The 23,763-nt window shown below is 42.9% G+C and overlaps 1 protein-coding gene and 1 long non-coding RNA gene across 4 annotated transcripts in view; both read right to left on the bottom strand.

The window, feature by feature from the left end:
- Positions 1–23,763, bottom strand: part of LOC111249523 (uncharacterized) — a 104,553-nt gene that overhangs the window by 15,896 nt on the left and 64,894 nt on the right. For all 3 annotated transcript variants that reach the window (XM_086988734.1, XM_022803508.2, XM_022803509.2), the window contains one exon: positions 6,627–6,742. In XM_086988734.1, coding sequence (XP_086844860.1) covers positions 6,627–6,742 — 116 coding nt within the window. The remainder of the gene's footprint in view (positions 1–6,626; positions 6,743–23,763) is intronic.
- On the bottom strand, positions 13,062–23,741 carry LOC147756128 (uncharacterized). Its single transcript, XR_015327473.1, has 2 exons — positions 15,011–23,741; positions 13,062–13,601 (listed from the first exon to the last, which is right to left on the bottom strand). It is a non-coding gene; the product is annotated as an uncharacterized LOC147756128 (long non-coding RNA).

Raw genomic sequence — 23,763 nt, forward strand, 5'->3', positions numbered from 1 at the left:
GTGCGGGAAATAAACAACTATACTGATACATGCCGATGGTATGACACGTTCGCATGGCCTGCCAATTGGATCAGAGCAAAAGCACTACTTAGTCGGAAATTTGTCATGCGTCCCAGCCGAAATAAACTAGAACTTCTTGTCCGTATAGGGTAAAAGTATTTTCGAAAATGAATACAACTGAACTAACGGTAGCAAACGAAGCCTCCGAGTCTTTCGTTGTAGTCGGTGTTTGATAGGCGAAATGCGGACAACAAGCTATTAACACAAAATGACCAGTACAAGTTATACTAGTGGTGAGACCATATCCTAAGAAAACGCACGAGGAGTGAGCCGAAAAGCTGGCGATGGTGACAAAATCCTCGATAAACGTTAGCTATCCATTGGCGTTGAGATTAACGACAAAGCTGTCGTATGCTTTTGAACCGTTCTAGCCAGCGTTCTACGACTGCTATAATTTTTCATGGTAGAGGTAAGTTGTACGATAGGAGGAGGAGAATGGTGGAAAGATGTTTTAAATATCCCTTCGAGAAGCAGTTGTCCATCTTCAAAACAGATTTAAAGGTCTCAGCAAATAGGTGAAAGTGCCGTTGACGTAGATCTGAAAACTAAAGACACTTCCTGTTTCAATACAGGTTCACAGCTCAGTTCAGGCTAAGTCTGAGGATTTGATGGAAAAGACAAAAACTAACCACGCTTTGGCGTATTCCGATTCCGCTGATTTCACGATGATTGCTAGCTTAAAACTTGTCTTCAATCTATCGAACAGTCACCACGATTTTTACGCCGTTCGAATGCTATTGGAATAGTACCAATAGTGTTGACAATGTCGCAGTCATTGTTAGCACAAGACAACCAAAATTGTGTTTTACAGATTTGGCGTTCCCACCTCTTTTCCCGCACTAGCATCCACCGCCTCCCCGAGCTTCGTAGTACTCCAATTCTCTGTATCGTCGCAATAGTGAAACTTGAACAATGCTGTTGCGCAGATGACAGCGCGGAGGTTTTTTTCCATAAACCAGGCATAACTGTGATTCGATGCCGCAGCTAAGAAACAGGCCGACTATCAAAAAAGTGAAATTACCATCAAAAAACATCACCATTTTTGCCAATCATCAAACATCCAGCCAGTCAAGCGCTGATCTTCCTGCCAAATCGCTGGAGACATCATCGGCGTCTCGAATGTTTTTCACACCTCTCAACGAATGCAAAAGTCGCACAAAAAAAACGCGGCGGAAGTTTTTTCAACTACAGGGAGCTGTGGGGGCACAAAAACCGAGCACGCGTGGGTACATGGACAGCACAGATGAGAACCCAAGATCAAATTCGCTCGAAACGACAGAGGTATGACGTCAAATAGAAGTTGTTACAAATATGGATACAACAACTGCGGCGGGAGCCACCGAGGCAATGGCAGACACACGACAGTAGACATATCTATGTATGTATACATATAGAATCACTAGGATCAACGCGGGCACGCAAAGTGACTGTTGATGCCAATACGATGAATTACCAGGCCATTCGGGACCGATATACGGCTCCTGAAAAACATACCGCCGCAACTAGAGCCACGTATGCAGAGGTTAAAAATCGTCTTTAAATTAACATGTCAATATCAATCAAAATGGCTGGCTAGGGCACGTGTCTGCTAGAGATTTGCATGGTGCTTTTCGCCCTATTGTTTAAAACAGACAACTGTTCAAATTACGGAAGTTCTCTACGGAAATTTGAACCTTAACACACCTGAAACGTGACGTGGTCTGACACGCGGTTCGGGCAGATAAATCCCGTTGTTACCCCCTGTCGTCTGTATTAGGACCTAGGAGCTTTAGCATAATCGGACCTGAGTTACGTTTAGTGCTTTTAAATAAAGCAGTCAACGCGTAAGTAGTGCGGCCGTTATGTCAGCTCGTGTTCATCAATCACCCAACAATGATTGTTGAGGAAGCGGAGGGTTGAAAGTCAATCGCAAGCTATAACCTTTTATATTCATATATTTCCGTCAGGTATGAGTTAGCAACACTTGGTCCAACGCTGTGTAAAACAAACGGCGTTAGCAACTGTTTACCAGTTTCAAACATCTCATTTATGGCATTATCTTGTACCTTCAAACTTTTTTCGATCTTTTTACTCGGTACCTAAAGGAGATTGTCCTTCGCAGACTCCGAGATCGCCGATAACCTTTTACATTGACCGGAGCTAGACAGACGTGACAGACGAAGTGACGATCCGCCTAAACCTCAAGAAGTCAACCACGTGGAACCTAATTATGTGGCTTAAACCTGATTAAAAGATAAATATATTTGAATTACCGTACACTAAGAGATACGACTGCGTTTATGGGTAGTTATACTATATGTGTCTGCCTGAGGAAAGCATTCGAATGTCTTTTTTAAATTTTTATTAATTTTTTCCACTCTCTGGTCGTGTTGACCTATCAGACGTATGGCTTTTACTACTTGCACAAACTGTTATATCAGTTGTCATCACGCTGTTGTCGCCGTGATCTGCGCAATCATTAATATAATGGATGCTACTCTTGACTCGTCCATAGATGCGACACCGCTTTCTAGCTGCGGTTTAAAACCAGATGCAAACGCGCGAAGCGCCCGCATTTACGCGACAGCCAGCGTCACAGTGGACATGTCACGTTCTGTTTTGTACTTGTATGGCCATATCTATCTGCGTATGGATGCTACCGTATTTTGTATGAAACGTCGCCAGACAACGTCGCGGAGCAGGCAATCTCTGGTCGTCTGGCCGACTACGAATTCATTTTGGCGCTGTAAATGCGCGCATCGATCGTAGTCTCCTCCAGCAGAGTCAGCCGCGTTCGATTTGCGACGATCGGACTTCAATGTTTACTGAAAGCAGCGAGCAACAACCCACTAGGCGTTATGTTGACCTTATGTTCCGCGCAACATATTCTCTGCGTATGTGTACGTGGGCCTCCATGTGGTGTGCGTATATATTTATTCGTATATATGCGTCAGAGCAGCCACTAGATACGATAGGTTCCCAACTTGATTACGTCGTGGCGTGGTTATTATCATTAGTATGAATATTGTTCATTGGCAAGACGGGCTTCGACGAAGATTACTGCGCGAATGACCTTATCCTACAATACTACTACTGCTAGAGCGAGCAAGCACTGGGGGCATGCGTATAGAGACCGTCTAAAAAAAACTGCTAAGCGAAGGGCACAGATCTGGTTAGTTAAAAGGCTAAACTCTACTAGCGGAGATAACAACGGCTACCATCACTGGGACGGCCAAGAAGTGTGGCACCAACAGCGACCAAAATCGTGAGTTCTGTCGCCGCTGTTGGCGCCGACGCCGTTCCGCTACTGCACTCCTTGCCGCCGTTGCAGGAACTTAGCTGCAGCCGCTGACGCCCTGGCTGTTGATCATCATACAGCCGGTAATGATAATCATGTTCGGAGTGAGCCGTCCGTCAGCAGCTGCTCATGCAAAAAGTGGGTAACGGAACACGTGCGTAAACTTCGTTCGTTCTGTTGCCGTAGTTACGCTAATCACCGCCGATAAAATACTTGCTCCCGTGGGGTTGCTGTTCTGGTCGCTCTACCGTTTGCTACGACTTTTGCGCTGTTGTTGTTATTGCGGTGGTTGCATTGTCTCTGGCCACCAGCATCGCCCAGTGGAAATCGCCAGTCGATGAAGAAGAACGACAAAGAGACGAGCAAAGGCCAACGAAAAAAAAAAAAAAAAAGAAAACAAACGCAAGCGAAAATAGGAAAGCCATATATCTACTATATGTTCGCCAGACGTTACCGCATACGGCCGACGCGACACGTCTCAATTTTATAATAACTACGCCACAATTATATACCATACACAATGAATACGGACGTCGCCATTCAACACAGCTGATGCTTTCAGCTCGACAATATTGGGAGTGGATAACATATTGGAAACACATATCAGTGGATCGGTATCGGCGTAAAACTTTCCATGTACGGATTAGAATCAAAATCTTTCGGTTGCCATTAGGCTGCTTCATAAATATGATCGGCAAAGGACGGAAAAACATTTCGTGGAAGTCGACGGATCGACCTCACATCGACCGTTGACTACCCGCGCGGAGATTTCCTCAAATGCTTCCTCCCCTTTTGTCCTCTCGTTTCTATCTACGGAGTTGTCACGCAGCGTATCAATGGATCATTTGTCATATCCTTAAATAAAAAAAAAATCGCGAACCGACTTGGCGTATTGAGATGCAATTCATTTTTCCTCAACGGGTGCTACGACCCTGCGTGTTGCTATACATGTATATACTTATAGATTGTCAGATGTAATGATTAGTAATGGCATAGATAAAATTGAATCTGAAGACTACACCAAAACGGGTGATGAGAAACAAACCAAAACTATTTCTAGTAAAGGAAAAATTGTCTAACTAATACTAAAAATCAACAGGATAGCGATCTAAGAAAATAAAAAAAATGATAAAGAAAATGTCTGAAAAAATAGGTGACGTATTTAGGTACATTATGTACGTTACTTAAGTGTTTTTTGCGTGTCCTGCTCTGCTTTTGCGATAGAGGCCCTTGAAATAAAGAAACTAGGCGATACAAGTGGTACTGGTTAGGATCAGGCTTTAACGATAAACCAGGTTGGACTAATTAAGTGTTTGATTTCATAGAATTTATTATCGCAAAGTTCGCGGCTGATCCAGTATCCATACCTTGTTAAATATGATCTCGTCTGACCCCATAGCACTTTGATTCTATACTGTTAAGCGTTCTTTCGGATCCATTCTATGAGATCAGATCATTAAGACAAAGGACGAAGCTGTTTCGTATCGATGTTTATAGCGATATACGCAACTTTAGACCTGACTCTGGAACAGGGGGCTATATATGTGATCTTAAGATCCTGTAGCAGTTCGGGTGAGTCTCTTTTATAGAAACATGCCTCACTCTAAAAATACACTTCTTCAAGTGACGAAAGGTTTTGAATACGAACGAAAGAGCCTATTTAGTCGTCTTGCGTTTAGCCAAACAAGAACTACGGTAGCATCGTGGTGTTACGACACTGCGTCCTTGTCTGTGTGCAATATGCCCCATACAGCTTTTTCCACTGCATTAAGTACTATGGCTGTTGCATAGGGAAGCACCAACCTTAGGTTGTAAGCACCATACCCGTACCTGAGCTATTGAAAAGCGTAGTATCTAAGTAGATCTAATTATCTAGCGTAGGTCCAACGACAGACTGTTCAAGTAAATGCGTCGACGGCTTGTACAGATATTATTATTCAAGTTCAAGATTCATTTACATAAAAAGAGTGTCCATTCGTTAAGGTCTTACGGTTGCAAAGTATGACTGTTCTGTATGCTTATAGGAGAGCGCGCCTTTAGTAAATTAACTATTCATTCAATTTTTAAACGTATGAAAAAAATATTCTCTGAGAAATTACTGAGAAATTGAGGAATTACTTCGGTTAGCAATGAAAAATATTTTTCATTGCTAACCGAAGTCAATAACGTATTCCCTTGTAACATTGAAAAGACTGATTTCAAATTTTTTTTTTTAAATGATACTTAGTCATCACGAACGATATTTAGTGAATCAGAGATTTCTAATAGGATTCATGCTTGAGAGTTTACTTAGTACGACGTTCCTATACAGTTACCAAGTTGAAAAAGTATAAATACTTTAATTTTGCGAAAGAAAAACAGGCGACAGTATTTCACTTGGCTCAAGCATAGAATACAATCAGATTTTAAAACAGCCCCCACATTCATTTAGTCTGTTTATACGCTAGCCAGCGGCAAGTCATCGCAACAAATCCTAGTTTATTCGGCCGTACCATCGGCAATTTTTTGCTAAAGAGGCGATCTAGCTAAAATTCTCTCTGCCGTTCTCTATTCTTATGGTCTACTTCCGGTCGTGCTCGCCTTTGGACGTTATAGTTTCTGAAACAAGTCATGTTAGATTATTCGCGAGGTCCCAGATGCACACATGTGAAGTCTAGAAGTGAGACTCGTACCTTAGTAACCATACCTACAATTTGAGCTGTAAAAACTTTGCATAGTCTAGTTAGTCATCATGGGGCAAAAAAAAATGAATATATCATAACTAGACCTCAGGTTGGGTCGAATAGAGTTATACTAAGGCTACCATTTGGTGCTCCTGTACGCTGGATGTACGACTAGTATAAGATACGACTGCTATGCATCCACTGAAACGTGTTGCAGTTGTAGTTCACTACTCAAGTTCCTTTCTTACTTAGTGTTTTGTGGCTTGACAAATTAGTGTTGGGCATAATGCTATACAAACACGACACAGTCAAGTAAAGCTTTTCTTCTTTCTATCGCCTTACAGGTTTTTTTTTTACTTAGATCTAATTGACGTATAGATGGAAGTCCCGCCAATGATGCGTAAACACTACATAATTTGTGTGGATAAAGGAAGTTAATCGCACAATATATATATATATTCGATTAAAAAAGCCTTTTGAATGATAGAATTATATCCGGCTTACAGGTGCCACTGCACCTACTAGACGTCGTAATTTTGAACTGATATAAAAATTATTTCTACTCGTATCCGCGCCTGCATTATCTCTGACGGTTCTAAGGACACACAGGCATTACTCGTACTTACCTTGCATTCCGGAAATTTCCTTTGCCACACGAGATAATGTACGACTTGTCTTCCTGCAGCTCAAGCGATTTATGTGCCCTAACATACACGGCAACGTAACGTTCCTCTGAAAATTCCTGCAAGCGAACGCACATTGCCGCCGCAATGCACGGAAAGCAGAAACAAAAAATTTTAATTTAAAATTTACCCGCGTAGCGGTAACAGTTTTCGTTAGTGAGCTTTTCGTCTTCTATCTCTCGCTTTTCGTACTCTATAAACACAAAAAGGACGAAGAACAAGGGCAGAATCGCACGATTTTTGTCCGCCAAATTTGAAACAAAGGAAAGGTTCTGGTTCTGTTCAAAGTCAAACATGCTAGCACGAGTTCCCAGCGATACGTAATCCATACCCCGACAAAATAGCGAATTTCATAACTGGAAGCGGCACTTTGAGAACAAAGCGCAAAAGGAAGTTCCTGCGTTAAATCGCTTTCAAGATGAAACATCGCGATGAAAACGAGAGGCGAGATGCCCTTTGCTGCGTTTCGGACTCAGTGCCCTCGAGCCCTCTATGTGCTGTACGTCATATGAGTGAAAGGTAAAGTATAAGATGAGTGCCAAAGGCTATCTTTCGAGGAAATACGTGGACGCCACGCTCGTGGTTATTGAGGTTGGCAAGTAAAGCTGCTGATTATTGACGGGCGCATTGAAAATTAAAGGAAAAAAGCTGAGCAATATCGGAGAAGTAGGAATGCAGCAAATAGTTGCGTCATGTACGATACGCGATGGAAAACAGAAAAGCGAATGGGATACTGTAATAAAATGCGGGGTACGCAATTTAAAAAATTGTCACCACGGGGACAATAAAAATAGGTTGAAGAGCCGATGTCCCAAAGTAAAATGCACGGGGTCGGATTTAGGACTATTCTAAGGACGCTGCTTTGAAAAGCTTCCATATTGATCGAACTTAGACGATCTTGAAGGATCATTCTGATAGCCGTTAGATTTTTTCCTGTGGCCAATAAAAAAAATCTAGTTATCGAAAAATTTCGTTATTTATTGCTTATATAGAAATCAGAGTGCTGCAGTATGTTAGCTGGCTTTTCCGTACGACCGTGTTGGACAAATATAATCTGTAAGCTAAGCTTCATAAAACTAGTAACTCCTTAGCCGTTTTGGCCAGGGTTTCTCGTGTTGAAGAGAGGATTCGAAAGACTTCAAGATAATTTACTTGTTAGACCCCTGCTAAGTTAACTAGCACTTGCGTACTACTTGTCGAGGTCAACTGTTTCCATCGACGTGATTCCAACTGGTGTTTTTTTCCTGAAGTTTATGTAAGTGACTCTGTCCAGAGTTATGCTCCTCCGGTAACTGAAATGAAACCGTCAAGACTCAACATGGCCGTCAAGTTTATACAATCGTTTCACTTTATGCCAATTAATCTTGAGCCAAGAACATCTAAATTAGGTGCTCGCGTCTTGATATCGGTTATTGATTAGTGTTAAAAAATAACGAAACAACAATAAATGTGATTAAAAAAAAAAAAAGAAAGTAGTAACGATTCGAGCAAAATTATCATTGGGTAACTAGGTACAAGAATGCTAGGTCTCTTCCATACGCGACCTTTCCACTTTTTTCAGCCAAGTCCATTCGGCTAAGCCTTATTTCGCCTTTATCTTACCGCCTATGAGGAAACTTCAAATGAATCATTTTGCTCTATTTAGATTTACTGTTACTTATCGCATAATAACAGCGTCAACATAAGCAAAAAAAAAAAAAAAAAATAGGTAACTCATGTCGGCCAAAGTTGCGTCGTATATTAATGGTCAGTGCTTGATACTTGTCCTAATATTACGATGTCGGTATGAATGAGCTCTTAAACCGTAGGCGGATATTAGTTCCGGCTAGGGTTCGTTAAATTTTACAATATCTGAAAATTTACCTCGAACGCTATGTATATAGTTATCATTGAAGCGGCTAACGTAAGCGATGAAATGCAGATCATTTTTTCGGAGATGGAGGGACACATTTCATTATCAAGATAATTAGTACGTTTGCATTTATATGCGTAACTAATTAATAAGCTGACTAGGCGATAGTCTTTGGCAGTAAACCGTAAAAGTCGCAATAGTATTCACTAGTTTGACGCTCGTTGGGCTGATTATACAACGGTACCTTCTGCTTATCTTCACTTCGATCAGAGCTCGCATCGGAACGACGATTCGCTAGGGGTCTGCTGTCACTAATGGCAGCTGGAGATTATCTAGTACGTAGCTAATACGTCGTTCTATATGATGATATACGTTTCGATAAGTAACAAGTTGCAAGTAGATCAATTCGACTGGCATGCTGAAACGTGTAGCATTTATTCCTATAACTATGATGAGTACATTCTGTAGCAAATTAGATGGAACGTATAGGCAAAAAGATCGGTGATGTCTAGTGTCGAACAATTTAATTAACTATTAGACATAAAGATAACTCGTTGAGAGACGGCCGTGGAGAGTATTAAAAGATACAATACAATATCAATATTGAATACCACTGGCATACAATGCTCTTAGTACGATTCGGTTTTAGATCATGTCCTGCTATATCTGCATGTTTCGCTACTATTGATTGGGTGTTGATTTGGGCTTTGGTCAAAAGATAGAGCATCGTTCTTGTCACGAGTCGGGAATACCTCTTTCATTGCATGGCCAGATAACCGAAAGTCCTGCTAGTTAGACCATGATCGTATTATGTCACAATCTGTGCAGGCCCGACTTATATTTCTGACGATTATACTTACTGGCTGGAGTTATCGCGGCCGCGGTGGTGACGCTTGCGCTGTACGCAACGTCAACGATGCTCGCACTGAAGCTGAATTACGGGTCGATTTCTCTAGGCTAACTATAATACAAGGACACAATTGTATTATGCCGCTTGCAGCAAGGGTCAGCTATTGCAATACGTCGTAGCGCAGGAGTCGGCCACTCCTGTGCCGTCTCATATTCATAGCTTCTTAAGCATATTTAAATCGTTTCGCTATTGGGACCTTGAGTGCGGCAGTCCATTGATCTTTCGCTCGCGTGCGTGTCCTACTATACCATGTATTGTTCCGTAAATAATCTGATTGAGAGTTGTGTAATTTGTGTGGGTAACGTGCGTACTATATACATACGTGACAAATTTATAACGGGAGTAATTTGAGGCGTAAAAGTTGACCGATGCCGACCATACGCTGGCAACTGTTCGTCTTGAGTAATCTGCGTTCTGCCCTGCAGTGGTTGGATGGCCTTAGAAGGAAAGCTTATGCATTAGGTCAAAATCGAATACAGGTGCTGTCATACATTTGAATACTATTGAGTTTCGACCAAGCAGTATCGTTGGCCACTTGATAGAGCAGCGATTACACAAATCGTCAAAGTGTATCCAACGAAATTTTCTATCAGACCCTTATTAGGACAGGATACATCGCAGGATGTTTACCATTATATATATATATATAGATATATATATTCGTGTCAACAACTTTTAAATTGTCATCACAAAAAAGTATTTGCCAATGAATCACTAGCCGTCGAACGGCAGACTAACATTCATCTTATGGATAGATCACGGAAGGCATGCCCCTATTGATTTCATTCTGTCACAGATTTTTTACCGCAGATCGCAGCAATAGTGGTCTACAATAAAAAGCGACGTTGGAGCAAATCACAATGTTGAAACGCTGGTTCACTGCTTGTCGTTCATTTGCGAAGTTGTTCTCAGCGACTGTAAGGAATGAACGTTGAACTCTTCGCAGGATGTGACAAGCTGTTAAAGATGTGTAAAAATTAAGCACGTAAAAACGCATTTCTAACCGTCGCGCAAATGTTTGCGCAGTAAATTCTACCTTGCAACATAACTACTTCGAGTACTATAGATTACTAGAATAAACGGGGTAAATTCTAATGGCGACCCAATCGACACTCATAGCAAAATTGTTAGTAAATGAAGTTTTCACTATGTCCGTGCGAGCATATGCCTAATTGTCCTGATAATGGCTAGCAGAAGTCCGTACAGATCGCCAGAACAGAACCCTACTTCCGACCTATAAAAAATGAATTCTCATCCTTATCTTAAGTATCATCTTTTACATCTGAGACAAGTCATACGTTTTGTTACCCTAACCCTTTAGGTTAGGTCGGCTGATCGTTTTTTCTGAGTAATTCACCATTTATCATTGCAGTAGTGAACAAAATTTTATGGTCTTCAGCCTTTAGTCCTAATTAGACGGAGTTAGCCTTACGGGTGACTTTTGATAAACACTCGTTATGATATGAAACTACGATTAAACATTATGGCACGGAGTACATAATAATAATAGTTCATTCGGATAATTTTTTCTCGAATGAATTGATCTCCTTTGATTGGCTCTTATCTCAGTAGAATGACAGATCGTCTAGCCACCCCTTGATGGACCCTATGGCGGCAAACGGGAGACAACATCAACAGCGGCATAACATTTCAATAGTGAAAAATACCGTAAACGTCCGCTATACGTGTTTGTATTGATCGATAGCGGAAACGACATGAGCAGGTGGTGAGGTGCAGTATGCGCCAGCAAAATTACCTCGATGGCGGTCATAGTGCATGTTGGCGTACTCACGCTATCCCTTTAACTACTACGTGAACGCATCACGTTTTCGATAGAACTTTTGGGCGGTGAGCAAATGTGACGCCATCTCGAATACCAGCAGCGACGAAAACTTCAACGATACCAGAAGCGATCTGGAGAGTCGGACAAGTGGACGAGCGTCTATTTGTTCGCCTTATCGCCGACGATCAGGCTAACTCGATTAACAGCCCATAGTGACAACAGGCCAACGGACGGATAGTAGAGCTGCAACAGCATCTAGCTGCTCCTGGAAGTTGGACAACAGTTACAGCTGCCCAGAGATCTTATCACATTTCTGTTGTGTTTAAAAATGAATATGATGCACGCGATTTCGGAACATAAATGCTACCGTCGGAACAGAGCTGGTCGGTAGGCAATTCACTGCTATAAATGAGTAAACCAGATCTGCTTGAAGAACGATTGAATTCCAGCGGAATTCTGTCAGGGGTAGCGACAATACAATGCTGTGTATCCGCACGCCGATCAGCATTAGACACAGCACGGACAGCCTGAACAGAAAAAACACGGCGTATATATGGTCATATGTTCGATAGATCACGATCAAGTGTTACTACACTACAGCCATACAATGGGACGTACAGAGCTGAACGAACGACGAAAAGCGCCTGGTAGCCACACGTCGCTGCAGCCAGAATCGACGACATCAACGAAATTTTACGTACCCCAGAAGTTATTACCGTGCTGACGTGCTGTTCAGCTTTCTCCGGTAGGTCAGTCAACGGATGCATGCAGCGGCTGTGCTATCGTCGAATGTCACGCGGACGGAATGTGCCTATCAGAGATCCCACCGTATGAAGTACTGGGGTACAGTATCAATAACGGTGACATAAAAACTTGACAAACGGTCATTTTAGCAGCGGCAGCAGCAGCAGCAGCAGCCGCCGACGACGAAATGTTATGGATTAGTGTGTGCCTAAACAGGGTGTCGGGTTGGGCCTAATGGTATAAAGCGAATATCGACGTCGACTGGCAGACGGAAAACTCGGCAGAGATGTTTCACTTATATATGGCGGGCTTAACGGCCAACCAAATCAAATCGCACCACTCAGACAGTCCCGATTTTACTCTTTATCGATATTGTATACTATTGTAATATATTTTGTCGTTTTTGTCAATTCCTTATCTTTCCGTTTTTTCTTTGGCGGCCTCGCCCGTCAGCTCGTTTTTACTGGTTGTAGCCAACTTTTTTCTTTGAATTTCCTGCTTTAGGCAGTCGAACTCACTGAGAGTGGCTCACAGTTCAACGGCTTACGATTATCAAGACGAATAGATACGAAGGAGCCGATTACGAAATAAAACTATAAAGCAAGGTTTGGCGTCCGAGGGGAAAAAGCGGCAATATTCAAAATAACGCAAAAAAATCGCTCCCATTGATTCAAACAGGGACGATACTAAAGCTGTCGCCGTTCCGTGAAGACAAAGAAAGCGCATGTGATAGGCTATTCGAAACAAAAGAAATTCAATTGAGGAAAGAGGTTATTTGAAAATCGGAAGACCCCAGCGGTTCGGTGTCGATCAGTGTCGATTTAGAAATACTATCTTACACAAAGCTATAACTCACAAACGAAATGTATTCTATGTTGAATATATTTAGGCAGATCGTGAAAAAGCCCGTAACATTACTATAGTCAGTATTAAAGCAAACGGCACTATTCAACTTAACAAAAATTGAGGTTGGTTCCCTTCCAGTATCCAAGGCTAAGTCAGTCAAACCACCAATAAAAGGCCTTTACATGGCTGAGACCAAGGTTCTCGTCCCGCTATGAAGATTAATGGTCGGCCTGTCGAATTCGCTTTTTTTTTTTTTTTTTTTTTTTTTTATTTTACTTCTGGTCTTGTACATTCGAATCAAAGGCTTGTGCAGTCTAAGGTGTTTAAGGCTCCTCCTTAAGGTGCGGATGCTCCGGCTGATGATTTCGGACAGAAGCACGATGTAATTGGCCACAGCAATGTGCCTTTTATTTCTTGAACTAGCTTAAAAACTGCGGGCAGGCCACAGACGCGGTTGCAATAGCAGCAGTGTTTAGCACAGAGCAGACAAGGGCCTCTCCTTGTTTTCGCCGGTCTCTCCTCTATAATATCTGCATCGTTGCGTCTTAGATCGATTCTGCAGGATACAAAATGGCCGGGTAACGCGACGAAACCGTTACTCGTACTCTTCCAGCGGGCAGTGCACAGACCAGCTAAAGACTAGCCAGGCTGAAGCAGTGTGAAGAATCTCGACGCATCAATTATTTAAAACTGATGTTATACGTTTTCGTTTCAGGTTGAATTTGTTGTTGCGTCGCACTTTGCCCCTGGATCTCTTTCGACTGTGCACGTCCAACGGAAAAGCTGCAAGAGTCAGAAGCATCACCGCCGTAGTAGCTCCGAATTAATGGGACATTAATGGGAAAACTGAACGTTTGCTACAATTTCAAACCTCAGTGCTCTCTCCAACCTGGTTTCCCAATTCACATCTAGCTTGTGGCGTTCACATTGTCTTTGTGGCATCTGCCTAGAAAGAATTCCCTCAAGGGGGGCAACTTCACGGCAAGAATTTCATTTTAACTTCTTTTAATTTGCCTAACTAACGTCGCCTACTTCATTGACTGTGTGGCGCGATACAATAGTGATTCACGTTAGTAGCCAGTATGTTATCCATACGAATAGCAGCTGCCCGGTAATGCGAATTCAGGTGTGGGAAATTTTGTGTTGGGAACCAACCAACAAGCCAGCCGTCTGATGAAACACCTAACGGCGATACCAGACATAAAATTCAGAACATAGATGGAATGGGAAGTCATAGGAAAATGGGTATACATAAGCATTGATGGGAAGAGACACTGGAGAGATTAAATGTCCCTAGGACTAAAGGGGCCTTAAGCCAATAAACAGTGTTCAGGAAAAACAAAGACATTAAAATAAATATGACTCATTGTTGTTCTTAGTTTGTAGCGCTAAGATAGATTCAAAAGAAACAGCGAAAGCGGCATTCGGCAAGTAGTAGAAAGGTGTCGTAAAGGGTTCCCAGTTTGTCGGCAGCGTCAGTGCAATGGCGATATAGGTTTCAATCGCAACCTCTCACTCATTTTTTTTTTTTAGCCTTATTTTTCGTTATTAACTAGTTAGTGCGGTTGTTTTGCCATTACAATGATATAAGTATGGCGATACTGACTGCAGAGATGGGGACAACGGCGAAGCAGCTGTAAGAATGACGACACCAAAGATGAGCTGATGACGACTCAGGGTGTTTTTCATCATTCTAACTATCTGTAAAAGGGGCATATTACTCATAAATCTGACATAACGGTTGGTAAAAACAGCAACTGCATAAAGAATGTGTCGTCCAAATCAAGCCAGCAGTTTGACAGGGCAGGTGCATACCAGTGTAGTGTTGCAAATCTGTTAATTATTGTAAATATTATTGTTATTCCAAGTCTGTGAAAATTTGTCACTTCTGCTTAACTAACTTACGTACTACGATGCCTCCTATTGTTTGTACACTTTATACCTGGTTGTATAGAACTGTTGCCGCATGTCCTTAAGAACTTGGCACACTGTTATCTATGCAGTCCCGCATCTCTCGTAATCGTTTTCCAATATGTACTCCACGTGTTTGCTCGGCCATGGCTCAATTACTATATATTTACTATTAATTAGCACCTCTTTTTATGTACATTTACATAAATAGACAGTCGCGCGTACACTAAACGTGCATGTGTTCTGTTGCGATATTTACAGATGTAGAGTTTTCTACTTACCGGCTTTTCTTCTTAGTCTTCATCCAAGGAAAACGTATGAGCTTACTTCTTGGTTTTTTATTTTCCTTCAAATTCGTTTCATCGGAACGATCAGCACGTTATGCCCCGCCCCAGCGTCCCCTCCTGCTCGTCATTTTGCTTCGTTCTTACTCTCAACCGAAATGCTTCTCTAATAGACGGAATCCTGCCAACACATCGTCAGCGTTTCATCACCATGAGACTCTATTATGGATCACCGTCGGTGCCTCTACGCCGAGAGACGTAAATTGTCCAGGCCAGCATTCAACAACTTTGCCATCCCACCACAGCAAAAGCACTAACAACAGCAGCAAATACAACGTCGTAACCGCACAGTTCGCTCGCGTCAACGCTTGCCCACGGCCGCGCCGACAGAAATTCCGAGCTTCGCTACTAGAAAGGCGGCAACTGAAGGTAGAAATGGCTGGTGCGTAAACCCCCGACTACCATTTATCTGTACGACTGTCTGTGTGTTCTTTACCACCAGAAAACAGAAGTCCACTAAGATCTAGAAGTTTCGAACGACAAGCTGACGATCGGACGCAGGGAAAACGATCCCATGTGGCTATCATCGGCCGCTCGTAGTTATACACTGACTATAACTAGCGGTTGCGGCTGTAGAGCCCTTGTGGTTCTACTATTGCCGGAGGAATGGGTAGACAAAAACAACAATAGCAACAATCACAATGGTCGAATAAATTGGATCGTGTAGATCAGTTTGCGTGCTTTTCTCTCTGTGTCTGTATGTTGTCAAGTGTGTGTTGTGAACAGACGGAGCCCCTGTCTCGTTGTTGTTGACGACAATGTTGTTGGAAACAGTGGCATCACCGCCTCTCGTCTTCGCGATACTTGTCGCCGCTCATTGCTTGTCTGTCAGTGGGAACCGGACTGTTTGCTTCTATAGTGGCGTTGATTAGTGCCGAAGCATTAACGCGACCGTCGTCGCGAATCATCTCGACCTTCTTAGTAGCGGCTCGCCTTACTCGACAGATCCGCTGGGGTTGCTCCTGCCAATCCTGCCGCCGCTATGTCTAGCTACGAGGGTAGCTGTTACTTTTCGTTTGGCATTATTTTGCTATCATTGGCCCCAGTACAAACGCAGTAGCGACGCTACTTCATTCGCATTCGCTAGCGGCGTCTGCTTTCCGACTTGACTTGGCTTGGCTTATAGTACGATCTTGAATTGCACGCAGATCTACCACTGTCGTCATACTGGACTCGTAGCAGTGCGCCTATGCAGATGCTATGGACGTTCATATCACTAGCACTACGGACGCGAAAACAAAAAGCGAGTTGGGCGTAACTCACACAAGGCAAGCATTGAAACATCGTCACCAAGCACACGTGAACACACAGACGCATGGCAGACTGTAGACGAAGAGGCGGGCAAGCGGATGAATAGTATTTGTTAAAGCGGTACACGCTGCCCAGCCACAATAGCCCAACAGCCCACGGGCATATTCAGTGAGTCATAGACAGCGCACAACTGATCTGCTGCTGGCGCCATCGCCGCCGCACGACGGCTCGTACGATTCTAGCTATTGCACAGCCCACGACTGAAGTGTGGCGCCTGGGCTAAGCGATTTACGCAGCTCAAGTGAGGGGCTACAGAAAACGAAGAAGTGAGCATGTGTGTACATCTCCTGACAAGGACGAACATAGTTGTTTCAAATGGCGAGAAGGGCTTTGTCTGCTTTTTAGTGGGCGAAAATTTATATCAATTGACTGCAGATCCGCCAAATAAATTGATGTTGTAATTAATTAATTAAGATTTTATGATGCAAACTTCTGATAGCTGTTGCGCGCTAAAAGTTGATGTAGTCCTCCATTTTGGAAAACGGGTCGTAATGATGACGGTGGGCGGCAAAGACGATCTGCCCAGGCCATCGATGACCATTAGACGACTTAATCGATCGATCGATCGATCACTCGCTGATCCGATTTGTCATAACACTGGCAAACCTGTAATAAGCAGTATTGAAACTGCCATTGAAATTATGCATGGTGCGTATTGCCAGCACTATAGCAGCAAACGATCGAACGTATCATTAAAGTTTTAACTTAAAGTCACAGACGACACGATTCACATGCGTACGTTAGTAACTCAGGTACGATTTCCTGCAAACGTCTTGATGCGAACACGCCACGACAAAAGCTAGCTAGCCATTACCATAACCTGCACCTGCTGATTTGACGGCCACTTCTTCTCCGAAAAGTTGATTGACACCAGTCGGAACGAGGCTCTCATCTTCAGAAGTGGTATTTCAGGTATAAATGGAACACTTGACAAATATATAGTGTTTTTGTGTATACGTATATGTAGGCCAGTGTCTGCTACTCGTACTGATAATTGCTAACAATTTTTATTGAAATGAGCATTAGTGGTTTGTTCGTCGTTTGACGCGATAGTGTACGTCAGGAGTGAGACGCGGTAGGACACAGAATCAAATTCCAGACACGACAGGAACAAAAAGTACCTGAACAGACATTTGTATGAGGTAGTCGGTAATAATCGTATAGAAGCTCAGTAAGCTGGAATCAACTGTTGTGAAATAAGGACAGCGTACAATAAAGGTCGAATGGGGAAGACCAAGCAGAAGTGGCACAGCGAGTCGTACATGTGTCCGAAAGGCTAGTAACGATCTAGGCTTTCTGCATTTATTTTAGTAACAAAGTCACACAGGACTAAAACAATTGCTCAGCTTATCGATACACCTGGGGGCGTTATCAGCGGCCTTGCCAACGAGTTAAGTAGCCGAAACTGTAAACAAAACTTGGTTAGCCAGTGAGGCAGCCGAAAACACTTCGAACCGCGACTTGTATACGTGACGTACGTGAATCTAAGTGCGTTCGCATGTGCTTGAATAAGAGAGAGGGGGGAAGAAAAATCAACATGAATACTGATATCTGAGGGTTCATGTTGTCGATATGGTATTATGGCCACGGCGAGAATAACTGCCAGGACGGCACTTGTTGGACAAGGTCCTCTTTGTTAGTCTTAGTCACCGGGCGACGTCCCTGGTAGCTGTACATCACCCTGCGAATGTCTGCACAGCATGTAAGGATTAAAGCTACCCATGTTATATGTGGGGAGAAGGTGGGGGGGGAGGGGGGTCGCGCCGCAATACGTTGTCAATTGCGATTTAATTGAGTGCATAGTGGTATTAATTCGGCCCGGTACAATACACCCCTGCGTCCTGTTTACGTGCTATAGCTGAATCGTCGCTTTACTATTTCAAACCCGCGAAATCAACGATCATCGCCACTGCAGGCTACCGTAGTATTAGCAAGGGCTTACCCGATAAGTGGGTAGAAAAAAACGTAATCACACACACCAAAAAAAGAAAGCGTATCATCGTATCCTGCACCGTATTTAGCTTTCTTCCGTTTGATATTATTATCATCACTTCGATCACCACTTGTTACTAATAGCATCCCCTTTTACTGCCTCTTTCTATCGAAATGAAGTTGCTAAAACAATTTTAACCATCCTTTAGTACGACTTCAACGTCCGTACGAGGCGCATGCCACTACGTAGTAGCAGCGATTAGCGAATGATTGCGACTGGGTGTGCGACTGCTGGAACGCGGCGTTCTTGAGTTGGCGAGATCTGTTGGCATCAGGCTGAAGAACACGTTCAGCTACCGGTAAAGCGGCCGTAATTGTCTTGCCTCGTCAGTATTCCAGCTTATGCATCGGTTAGCCATCGGCTTATTGTGAGCTTTGAAGTTCGTCGTGCTGATGCAGTGTCATACATATATGTACAATAAACAGGGTGACTACCGTGTTCGCTGCAATGGTCGTAGCAGATGGCGAGAACATCGAGGCCGGGCTGACATGGATACCTATACCCGATAGTGAACGCACTACCCAAATGGGCCAATGCGTATAGACCTTATAGCGTATCGCAAAAACAGACATTGTACCAAACACTACAGAAGAGAGGTAAATATTTTAGCGTTGTAAGACGGAAAAATGGTAGCAAGCGCAAAAATAGTTAAACGGTCCAAAAAAGGTCATTATGCCAAAAGGATGAGCTGATCTGTTGACGACCAAAGCGACGAACGAGACTCCGCGAGAGCGTTTATATCAGAAAAAAATAGAGGTTATTTTTAGAAGATGAAATCAAAGAAGTGGAGGCGAGAACAACTGTGAACAAGTCACCTCACTTCGTCTGATTACAGACAGATTCAGACAGGATAGGGGGTACGGAGTCAGACACAAATGCAGATCGAGCACATCGTGCCGCGTCGGCATGCATGGCCGAAATATAATTCCTATGACTAGTCACTACTATATGGCAAGCGTCATCGGCCCCGTTGATCGCAGTAACAACAGCAGAATATCCAGCAAAGTTCCTGAGTGGCTGAATCTTCGGCCAGAACAGACGTAATCGTACACACAAAATTTGGGTAAAACTGAAGTAGCCGAGAAAGAACGGGCCTGACGATTCATACCGAACGATGGCCCAAGAAGGTGTATGTAACCCGACGAAGAGTGGGTTCAAATCAAAGGCAACTGTAATGCATGCGACGAGCAGATCCCGACGCGGATAGACGTTAATGGTACTTTGAAGCAGGATACGATTAGCTGAAGTACCGAAGATAGCAGCGTTGGCGGCGGCGACAGTGAACGTTGGATAAACCGGATAAAAACTATTGGCGTTGCCTCTGACGCCAACCATTACGGCAAAGCATATAGCTTGCAAAAAATAACGGACATGTCCGTTGGCTAAAAGTGTACTAATTAGCGCTGGTAGTGATCGGCGGCATAAATGAAGTTACGCAAATCGACATACCGCTAGCCAACGGCTAATATTAAACATGTTATAGACATACTTTTTGCCTGGTCTTCCTCATATCGCCTTCTCCAATCATGTTCGTCCCGTCTACCGCTGCTAACACCTTATCGTTATATTTCTCTGGCAAATGATATAATACTAGACAGATTTAACTTCATCAGTATGTCAATACGATCGCTTTGTCGGCCTAATGTTTTGAGATACGCTTAGTGCTGCGTGCCATTTTGGAAATGGCAAAGACAGGGGACAAGATCATTAAGTCTATTGTATGCTTTCGATTATTGCTATTCTATCAGCCCAACGAGGGCTAAATATGCGGAATGTATACGAGTGTCTGCGACCGCGTGATCAAAATGCAGGAGAAGACAAATCACCTAACGAAACAATGAGCGGCCATAAACAGGTTGTCTACGATTGATCGGCCGAAACGCTCGCACGTCATCAGAAATGATTCCAACCTTTAACAAAATCATACTAGATTCAATTACTAAGCATCGCTAGTAAGCTTTGCTCATTTATTCGGCGACTATATATTATAGATAATGTCACTACATACAACTACGCTCTCACGTACACATGCACAGAACGCTTTCAAGCGGCTTGATAGAAATAGTAACATTATCAAACGTTGTTGACAACATCGGCCTAAGATTACTCCCTCTTAGTGCGACGTTTCGGTCCCCTTCAGGTAGATAGACGAGTCACCGTATAGATCGCCACCTACAGATGCATACATGTGTTGGTCAGTAAAGTTTTTGTTATCTATTGTTAAATAAATAACAAAAACCATTTGTTACCATTGACCTGATGTATGTTGGCATCCGACACGATGACTACGCGTCGGTTGGTCGTCGGCGTCGTTTAAGGAAGGAAAACTCGCTGACAGAAAAGACAGCGAAAGATGGAATCTGATTACCTTTTTATGTCACGGATTGCGTACCACGGGGCAAACCTGCTGCTGGTAAAATAGCAGAGGGTGGGGGATAACATCAGAAAAGTGTCGGATCGTCTGACTAGCTAGCATTCGAATGTTCTATTGCCGTCTACGACGCCAAAATGGCAGATATGGCGCAGCTGCCGTTTGATCTGGAGGGCCCAGCTCTGACCCCCCTCTCAAGTGTTCCATCATCGACAGCATCGTTATGCATAGGTGGCGGTAGCCTATCAGCAGTAGGTTCCAACCGTCCCACTGACAAAAGGAGCAGAGTCAGGCTCAAATCGGCGATCGGCGGCTATCGACCCACCCAGAAATGAAAACACCACAACAACCGGCAGCACTCATAGACCCAAGGGAAAAATCCCCAGTGCACGCAAATAATTTCTAGATATGTTCTTGTATCGCAGCAATTGTATAGCAACAATGAAGCGGGCCAGCAGCTGATGCTTTTTATTTGCCGGCCTGGACAGTGGTTGTTGTTGTGGCAACTGTATCAATCTTAATTTTAAATTTTTTTGAAGACGATAGCAGCGACAATAACGGCGATGCGGCTAACAAAAACAACCTTTAAACGATTTTAGAATAAAATTGATACCATTGCTTAGCATTACGACTTTTGTTGTTGCTGCTGCTGCTGCTGCTGCTGCTGCTTTCACATTTGACGGAGCCTAACAGATATATGGGTGTACGTTTGCCAATGGTTATCGGACGTTGTCAAGTCTCATGCCAATGGAGTATGAGTTATTCTGTTGGTTGCTAGTAGTGTAGGTATTGGTTCTCGGACGATGGACAACAACAGCTCGGTCTGTGGCATGCCGGAACGCTGGGTTCTTATCGTTCTCGTAGGGGTACCTATCATATATAGGCGATTGTACCGCAACTAAATACGAAGATGAGAGAAAAGTTTTTAAACAGTTGGACATATTATGTTCTATCAACACACATTCGACCCCTGTGAGCGATCAGCTCGATTATTTCACTGAATTTGAGCTAAACATAATAGATAATAAGCTTTTATCTATTATATAATACGATATGCATGCTGGTTTGTGATTTCGTTATTAAGCACTAACAGTGACCACTCACTCTTATAGTATATAAATATTTATGACTATGCCCACTGATGGCATTAGATTCGAACCTCTAATCCAACAACAAGCTGTCATGCCAAAGTAAAATTAGCGACCCATGGGTCGGCATAGTCTGTGAATGTAGGAAGTTTCCGCCCATAAGTTAGCCAGTCAATGACGCTTATAATAAACCTTCATATTGTCTTAATTATTATACAGTCTCTTCTTAATAAACCCCTGTCTTCGTAGTACCGCTGTTGACTCAGCCATAACTTCTTGCAAATTTGTTTGCCTTCAATCTTTGGCCACAGCGGATGGCCATACTAACCGTGTAGATCTGTGCCTATAAACGCTGTCGCGGAAAGTACGCGAAATTTCTAAATTCTGATTTAGCACAGTTTTTTCAATATCCAATTGCGGATGGCGAACCGTTTCTGCTATTTGCACTTGCCGATGTTCGAATAATGGACAATTTATCATTAAAATCTTAAAAAAAAAAAAATACTTTAATCGGTTGATACGCCAGGAGAAGCTCAATAGTGAATATCCGCGCAAATATCGATTTTTACTTCTGGGTTGAGGTTTAGATAGTTTATCCGTGTTAAGTCGTCCCTGAAACAGCTACATAAGATCAGCGTGAGCTGGGCGTAATCGAAATAATGTGATCAGTGTCTTAAGATTGCCTTACGCGCTTATGAGTAAAAACTGGGCTTCGAATGGGGTGCGGCTTCTGACGTAACGACATTGCATATCGAACATCGTAAATAACGCCCATTAGGGCCTTCAGAAGTTGGTAGCCCTCTGTGTGCTTACACTGCCTGAACATGCCTAAGTAAAGAAGCAAACAATATTTTGTTGTTTAATTAGGTTTCTACACAGAGCAGAATAGGACATATTGTATATTTTACGTGGCGGAAAAGTGTTTCAGGGACAGGTTTTTTCTCGCCTCAAATCTCACCGCTGTGCCCTCGTAAACAGAGATGAACATTAAATTAGAAGCGACCAGGAAGAATTTCATAACACCGCAGCCGTATTGCGGAAATGCAATAAAACTATATTTGAAGGATAATGCTTGATGAATAACAGACTTTATAATTTATCTAATCACATTGTTTTACGTTTTTTTATTTAAATGGTAAAGCCGATTTAGATTAATATACGTATTTTAAACCGTCACGTAAACCATCGCGTTTAACCATCGACTACAGTATTCAGGATCGTATTGTGCATTGTTTTTGCTCTATTCACGCCTGGTTCACTCATTGGCCGGATTTTACCCAATATCATATTGTAATCTCTTCACCTCCTAGGCCTCCGACCATTTAGCCTAATCCACTTCTACACTGCAATTATATTCGAATCCCGTAGCGCAAATAATCGCTGATACTGAACATGACCACGCTTTCCTAGTTGTTGTGATACAGGTCGCCATTATTGAAAAACATAATGTCGATCGTCGTTAACAATACGAAGGTGAAACAACAATGGAAAAAGCAACTTAACAACACTAACGGACAAAAATCAAATATGGCCACGTACAAACAGCATTTAGATGCAGAGTGAACTTCGTATGTGATATGCCAAATAGCGTCGTGAGGGAATCGGATTAAACAAGCATAGGCAGAAAGGCTTTGCACGGCAAGCCCGTACCTTTAACGCTAATTTGGAACTTGTTCTGTTGTTGAAGCTAGTATCGCATATTCGAAAAATATTAACGGATATTTTTTATGTGACCGTTTCGGGTTTGTAAATGTCGGACTTGCCGTTCTTCGTTCAAGCATCTTTCGATTCAGAGTAACCTCAATAGATACGAACCCCAAAGCACTACGGAGAAAACATATGATTGAATCCCTTCGTTCAATACGTATAAACCATTCGGATCCTCCCATATTTTGTTACCATAAAAACACGCATCCACTAACGACAT

The sequence above is a fragment of the Varroa destructor genome, unplaced genomic scaffold, assembly GCF_002443255.2.
Source record: "Varroa destructor unplaced genomic scaffold, Vdes_3.0 BEIS01000004.1, whole genome shotgun sequence".
Lineage (NCBI taxonomy): Eukaryota > Metazoa > Arthropoda > Arachnida > Mesostigmata > Varroidae > Varroa > Varroa destructor.